The following is an 8251-nucleotide window of genomic DNA, read 5'->3' as shown; positions in this document are numbered from 1 at the left end:
ATAAATTCTACTTGTTACTTATTATTACTCTAATAACTTAATAAATATACTATTACTTTTATAAACAGTTTTTAATTTAATACTCTAACTTTTTATAAGTAAAATATACTTTTTACTTTTAAACTTTTTTAATGTTTATTAAAATAAATTAATTATAAATTATAAACAGATTAATTTAAGAGTTTAAAACTGTTAGAGTTAAACATATATATAAATACTTTATATAAACTTAATATATTTAAGTTATAATTTAGTTAAAGAAAATAGTATATATTTTTTATTTAGTATAAATAATTAGTTTTAATATTATTCTAAGAATCTTATTAACTAGTTTTAAGTAAAGAGCTTTTTTAAATATTCTAATAAGAATATTTTTTAACTTAAGTATAAATTCTATCTTTTAAACTAAAATATTAAACTTTTAAAAGAAAGTATTAATAAAATGTTTACTTTATTATAAAAATACAAACTTGTTTTATATATTATACTTTTTATTTAAATTAATAAAGAAAGTACAAAATTACTTTATAAATTCTAAATATAACTTATTATTCTAAAGTTAGATTAAGTTTCTAATCTAATAGTTTTTAATTTAGTTTTAAGTTTAAGTAACTATATTACCTTTCTTTATAAAGGAAAGAATAAATAAAATACAATTAAGATTTAAGAATAAATTAGTTAAAATAATAGTTATATATAGTTTGACTTAATACTAAAAGTTCTTAAAGTACTATTTATTAAAGTTTAAAGAGTAAACTATATATATTTTCTTTCTAAAACAGATTACAATTTTTAAAACAATTAAAACAGATTTTAAAAAGGTTAAAAGTATATAATTAGTAAAAGTCTCTTAAATAAAGGTTTATATATATTAAGCTAACTCTACTTATAATTACTAATCTAGTAAGATAGTAAGAGTAATAGTTAGTATAAGAGAGTTTATATTTATACTATAAAAGAATTAGTATTAAACTAAAAAGAGTAATAATTAAAAGAAGAGTAGTAAAAGTTTAAAAAAGTTTAGAAAGTTTAAAATTTAAAAATATAAAAGAGTTAAAACAAAAAAAGAGATTAACATAATAGTAAATACTAATACTTAAAATGTAAGAGAGTTATAAAGTAGTAATAAGTAGTTTTAATTTAATGTTAGTAATAGTATAAAGAGGACTTAAAAGTTTAGTAAGAGAACTTAGGTTATAACTATTTTATATAATAAAAATATAAAACATAAGTATTAAAATATAGTTAGAACTTGTAAAACAGGTAGAGAGAAAGAGTAAAATAAGAGTAAAGTATATAGAGTAAGTTTAAGAGTAAAAAACTATTTAGAGTAAATAAGATTAAAATTATAAAACTAGTTTAATTTTATATACTTATATATACTAAATTATATAAGAGTACTTAGAGAGTATAAACTATTAAGAATAATAAACTATAAAGAATAAAAGAAAGGAATGTTAAAAATAAAAATATAAAGAATAAAAGAGTAATTAAAGGAATAGAATAAAAAATAAAAGAGTAGTTAAAGAAATAGAATAATAAAGTAAGAAAGAGTAGTAGTAAGAGTTAACACATATATAGTTTATAAACAGTACTTTTAAAGTATAGAAGTTCTGAGTTCTAGTATAAAAGAGTGTAAAACTCTTAAAACTAAAAGTAAGAGAGTAGAAAACTATAATATATATAATATTTTAACAAATACAAGAGTTACAACTTTATAACTTTGTAAAATTATACTATTATATAATACCTTCTAATATGTTCTAGTATTATATAAAACAACTAACATATAGTAAAAATATATAGACTCTAATATTTGTACTATACTCTTAATAACAATTTACCTCCTTATTTTAAACCTTTTATATTTTATAATAATTTAATACTAATCTACACTTATTTAAAAAAGTTACTCTTATATTAATAACTTTTATAGTTATATAAATATAAGACTATAAAATTATGTATATAAAGTATAGTATAACTTTCTTTATATATATTATATAGACTTAATTCTTAAATATACTATAAATATATAAGCTTTACTATTATTATAATATTAAGAGTTTAGAGTATTATAAATCTTAGTTAGAGGAAACTGTTATATTTTTTATTATTAAATAGTATACAAATACATAAGTAATTAACACATTTAATATTGTATTTGTGTTATAAATGAGTTTTAACTAAATTTACATTAATTTTAAAGGAATAATAAAGAAATTTAATTAAAAATTAAGTAAAATATAGAGGAAAGTGTATACTTACTATATAAGACAGTAAACTCAAAGTATAATAAGTAGGAAGAGTATAGTTACTATATAAAGTACTTAGTATACTTATTTTATTTTATTTTATTTTGACTTAGAATTTTTATTATTATTTAAGTTTAGTATTAAATATAGTTAGAAAGAAAAGTTTAAAAGATACTTAATTAGAGAGACTATAAGAGTTTTGTACACTCTCTAATTAGACCTCTTATAGTATGTTTTTTAAATACTAAAACTTATTAGTTTTAAACTAAAATATAAAGTAGAGTATATAATAAATACTAAGTTAGTATATAAAAAGCTTAAGTTCTTTATTTATTAGAAAGAGTACTTAGTTAAAAAATATACTTAAGAACTTGTTAAGAATCTTACTTATACTACTAAAATAATTTAAGACTTTTATTAACTTTATTTAAGTATTTTATACTAACTCTATTTTATAAATTTTTAAACTCTACTATTCTAACTTATATTTAAACTATTAACTAAGTCTAATGTTTACTAATTAGAATAAATAGTTTTAAAGAGAGAGTAATATTATAGTTCTCTACTTTTATACTTTTAGTTTTAAGAGTTTTATACTTTTTTATACTAGAACTTAAAACTTTTATCTTTTAAAAGTACTATTTATAAACTATATATAAACTAACTCTTACTACTACTCTTTCTTACTTTATTATTCTGTTTCTTTAATTACTTCTTTATTCTTTATACTTTTCTCTTTAACCTTCTTTTCTTTTATTCTTTATAACTTATTATTCTTAATAACTTATATTTTCTAAATACTCTTATATAGTTTAGTATATATAAGTATATAAGATTAAACTAGTTTAATAGTTTTAATCTTATTTACTCTAAATAGTTTTATACTCTTAAACTTACTCTATATATTCTACTCTTATTTTACTCTTTCTCTCTATTTATTTTATAAGTTCTAACTATATTCTAATACTTATATTCTATATTTCTATTATATAAGATAATTATAGTTTAGATTCCTTTACTAAACCTTTAAGTTCTCTTTATACTATTACTAATAATAAACTTATACATATATAAATAAAGAACTTACCTTTATTATAGTTAAGAATATAAACTAATATAATAAAGGTAAAAAATACTAACTATATATATTAAGAAAATAGTTTATACTTAAAGGGGAAAATAAAAGAGGGAATAAAAGGGTAATATAATATATACTTAAAAAGAAAGACAAAAGGAGATAGTATATATTTAGAAATGTAGAAAAAGTAGTTATAATAAAAAGAAGACTTAATACAAGTATAAAAGAGAAAATATATAACTTAGTAAACTATTATAAGAATTTATATATAAGAAACACAGTTCTATACTAGAACAAATGTAAAACTGTATAGAAACTGTTGTAAGCTGTTAAATAGGCTTATATATTTAATTATAAGTTAAATACATTAAATACAACTTTTTAACTTATTAATTTATAAATTTAATAAAATATTTATTTTTTAATTTTTATAAATTATAAAACTAACATTTTATAGATAAAATGTTATAGTTTTTAATTATTATTTTATTTTATTTTACAGAAGTTATAGTAAATAATAATAGAGGAAATATTCAAATTAACTAGTTAGAGTATTTTAACAGTATATTAATTTTTTTACAGTACTTAATAGTTTAGAAGAATTCAGGCATATAGTATTGTCTATATAATCATTATATACATAATTTTTTTTAGTAAATTTTTAATGTAGAAAGAAATACAAGGGAAAACTAAATTAGTGTTTAAAGGAACAACCTTTACTTATATGTGTATAGTATGCAATCGTGGGAGATCATTATCATTAGGACAGTGCGTGCCAACTTTTTTGTCGTTGTTGTGATCGACTTGCACTCGACGCTCTCTACACTCCTCCGTTGCCTCGCCTCGCCATGGATGCGTCCCTCAACGTCCCTCAGCACGTCTCCGACGAGCTCACCCAGATCCTCGCCAATCTCGTCCTCGGCGACAATGAAATCCGTTCAAAGTATGTCTCCGCTTGGCTGCAATTCTGCTGCCATGTACTTACTAGTGCTGCCTCTCAGTGCAGAGAAGGTTGTTGATGAAAGGCTTGCACAGACGCCAGAGCTGTACATTCTCGCTCTGGCCAACTTCACGACAACGGCCCCGGATGAGCAGATGCGCGCCTTTGCTCTCATTCTCCTCCGTCGCTTGCTCTTTCGCCCACCTCAGTCTCTTCCGAACACTCATCCTTCATCTCCCAGCGCTTCCTCGTCTTCTGGCCCAGCTGGCCCACGCCTCACCCTCTATGATCACCTCTCAGAGCAAACGCGCGACGCCTTGGAGCGTACTGCGTTGCATGCGCTAATCACAGAGCAGACCCACAATGTCAAAACCAAGGCTGCAGATACTGTCACCGATCTCGCAAATGCCTCCTTTCAACGAGGACGCCCGTGGCCAGCTCTTCAAGGAACCGTCTTTCGGGCTATCGGAGGTACTCCAAGTGCAAAAGAATGTGCATACAGGATATTGGAGCGATGTCAGGTCCTTGCAGCAGATGTACCGTCGGAAATATTTGTTCGTGGCTTAGCGGATAGTTCTGTCGAGGTGAGCAATAGTTCGGGCTAGTATATGCTATCGATCTGTGACCGACTTATCATGACGATTGTCCTACAAGGTTCGTTTGGCTGCGCTCAAGGCAACTATCGCTTCTCTTAGCTTGGCTTCGCCACTGTCTCCGTCGACAGCTCACACAACACTGCTGGGGCGTGCACTTGCGACTCTCCCCGCAGCCCCGCCGAGTCACACAACAAGGTTCCTAAACGCGCTCACTCCGCTGGCCGGGACACATCCAACTCTCTTCGCTCCCCACCTTAACGACCTCCTTCGCTTTCTGCCCGGAATCATCCTCAACAAAAAGGAATATGATGCCGGCCCGACGCCTACCGTTGCGCGACCATTTCCGAATGGTAATGGCGGGGCTAGTAGTGTTTTCCAGTTCCCGCCAGCATCCAAGCAGGCTGATGACCATTCGGATGATGACGAGGATGAAGAAAGGGAGGAAACACGGCGTGCAGCGCTTGAATTGATGGTGTCGCTAAGCGAAGCGCGTCCATCACTCGCAAGGCGCATTGACGGCTGGCTTCCCGCGCTCGTTCGTGCTTGTCTCGAAGGCATCGCCGAGATACCGGATGATGAAGACACTCTCGCAGCTTGGCTCGACGCAGACCCGACCGATGATCCAACCGATGCGACATATCCGCATGTGTTTGAGCAGGCTCTTGACCGTCTCTCGTGTGCTTTCTCAGGAGCTCCTATCCTTGCGCTTGCGTTCCAATTCATACCCGGCATGCTTGCTAGTCATGATTGGCGCCTACGACACGGAGCATTAATGGCGATTGCCTCAATGGGCGAGGGTGGTGCTCGTGTCGTTGAAAGTGAACTCGCCCGAGTTATAGCACTTGTCACAAATGCATTCGGCGATCCGCATCCCCGCGTACGATATGCAGCATGCCAGTGCATTGGTCAATTGTGTACGGACCTTGAGGACGTCATCCAAGAACGACATCACGCAGAGGTTTTTGGTGCGCTACTGAGGACCCTCAACGCTCCAGAGCCGCGCGTACATTCCCATGCAGCAGCAGCTCTTATCAACGTTTGCGAAGGAGTCGCTCATGCAACGCTTCTTCCTTACCTCGACGCTCTTGTCGCTGCACTCCTCCGTTTACTCGAACCTCAAGTTTCTCCCGTTAATGGCAAGGTGAAAAGCTATGTGCAAGAACAAGCCGTTACCACGCTTGCCATGGTTGCTGATGCAAGCGAGGATGACTTTGGGAGGCATTACAAGAGCATTATGCCTCTTCTCATGAACGTCTTGAGAAATGCAGGGAATACGGGTGAACATCGCAAACTCCGATGGAAGGCAATGGAGTGCGCTGGTCTAATTGCAATTGCTGTCGGACGAGAGACATTCAGACCTGATTCGGTGGAGTTCATAGAATTGCTGATGCAGATACAAAGTATGTACAGAGACATATTTCAGAGAAAAAGACTTTGACCTTCAGATTATCGTACAGACAGTCCGGTCGACCCCGCTGATACCATGCTAAATCACTATCTCATCGCAACATGGGCAAAAGTTTGTCAGGCTTTAGGACCCGAATTCGAACCATATCTTCCTATTGTAATGCCTCCCTTATTACACGCAGCTAGTGCAAAGGCCGACGTATCCGTATGGGGTAAGCTTTAGTAAAACATACCTCTTTGCATTATAAGAGAGATTAATGCATTGGCACAGATGACGATGAAGGTGTCCCAGTAGAACGCGAAGGGTGGGAAACAATGTCTCTCGATGGTCAGCAAGTTGGTATTAGGACGAGTGCCATCGAGGAAAAGTGTCAAGCATTCGAGACGCTCGTCGTTTACGTTTCCACGCTTGGAGCACGTTTTGCCCCGTACCTTCCGCAGTCACTAGAGCTCGTCCTTCCATCACTCAAGTTTCTTTTCCACGAGGGTGTAAGGGAAGCATGTGCTGTGTACGTCTGTTTAGCCCATTTTGCGGAAATCCGTATTAACCTTCCCTTCTGCATAATCAGAGTCATACCCGTTTTGTTGGTCTGTGGTAAACAGTCCGGAACACTGACACCGCAGATGTTACATGCCGTCTTCGCTCAGCTCATAAGCGTTGCACGTGCAGAAGCGGACGCTTCCTTCCTAGCTTCTCTCTTCCGATGTATCGCAGATTGTGTGCGTGTTGCTGGCGGCGGGGCAGGGAGCGAACCAGGCACAGCACCCGCAGATGCCTTACCGCAAGACATTCGCGAGGGTATACTCAATGCGGCGAGACACCAATTACAAGAACTTGCAGACAAGCGCAAAGCACGTATGCGTCGTTTTAAGATTGGTGTCGGCTCTGGCGACGAGGGCTCGCCACGCGAAGGCCGTGTGAGCGCAGAAGAAGTGGCAGAGGAGCGCGAGGACGTTGCATTATTAGAAGAGCTGGAGGACTTTGCGTTGGACGATATCGGAAAGCTCTTAAAACTTTTTGATTCTTCGCATCCGTTACTCGTGCGTCCCTTTTCTACTGTGTAAACAGGATTATTATTCACGTCTAGATCACAGGTTGCCGTGAGCAGCGTGAGGGAGCTTGGAATCCGTGGAGATTCGGACGATACAGACTGATAATAATATTGACGTACTATGCTTTGATATTGCTTTCATACCATACTAGCGTAGGCAGGTAGGATACAGTAGACTATGTAATGTGAGATGTAGAATCCTCTTTTAGCATGCTTCTAATTTATTTAATGTGCATTGTGGAAGACGAACGAAGAAGGAACTGAATAGATAACGAGTTCAAGGAAAGGAACAGATAACTTATTGCTACTTTGTACGTACCATAAAAAAATGTGCCTCCTGATCTTAGTCAGGCTTTATTTGCGAGAACTGAATGCACAGCTGGAAAAGTCAAGCTCTAGGCTCACACAACTCGGATTGTAATGATTAGGCACTGTTTGATGACTTGTATAAAATAAATGCCTAATCCAGACCATACATACATGAAGAAATTAAATGTATAAAAGTACAATTGCATGCTTCACCAACTCTGGTAATATTCAAATATTACTCAAACTGGAACTCAGGTGCAAAAAAGTATACAAGAATCTACTTTGCAAATTCGTCCCAGTCTAATATAATGCATTGCTAAGACTATAGGTATAGTGGCTCTAAAACCTGATGATACCAATTTCTTAATAGTATGCAAAGATGCTTCTAATCAGCTGAATACTTTGCCGGACTTTGCATCTATACTCGTGATACATAAGAGAGTAGAGTTAGCCTACCTATGAACCATATTCTCCAATTGTCCAAAGTGTAGACGTGATCCACACAGTGTTGCCATGAGTCAGACTCAGAAGCGGCCTTCAAGTCGAGACAGCAAAAGCAAGCCTCCCAACTTCCAAGAGGAATTAAATGGATTCCAAGCGTCCTACAAGGAACT

General features: G+C 33.4%; 1 protein-coding gene across 1 annotated transcript; it reads left to right on the top strand.

Moving 5' to 3' along the window:
• Positions 1 to 4166: 4166 nt before the first annotated feature.
• On the top strand, positions 4167 to 7565 carry FOMMEDRAFT_125074 (ARM repeat-containing protein). Its single transcript, XM_007267903.1, has 7 exons — positions 4167 to 4276; positions 4335 to 4857; positions 4928 to 6269; positions 6327 to 6488; positions 6548 to 6785; positions 6846 to 7317; positions 7372 to 7565. The coding sequence occupies exons 1-7, from the start codon at positions 4182 to 4184 to the stop codon at positions 7429 to 7431; spliced, it is 2892 nt and encodes a 963-aa protein (XP_007267965.1). The 5' UTR covers positions 4167 to 4181; the 3' UTR covers positions 7432 to 7565.
• The last annotated feature ends 686 nt before the right edge of the window (positions 7566 to 8251 follow it).

The sequence above is a fragment of the Fomitiporia mediterranea genome (assembly GCF_000271605.1).
Source record: "Fomitiporia mediterranea MF3/22 unplaced genomic scaffold FOMMEscaffold_7, whole genome shotgun sequence".
Taxonomy (NCBI): domain Eukaryota; kingdom Fungi; phylum Basidiomycota; class Agaricomycetes; order Hymenochaetales; family Hymenochaetaceae; genus Fomitiporia; species Fomitiporia mediterranea.
This window is presented reverse-complemented; position numbering and strand designations above follow the sequence as displayed.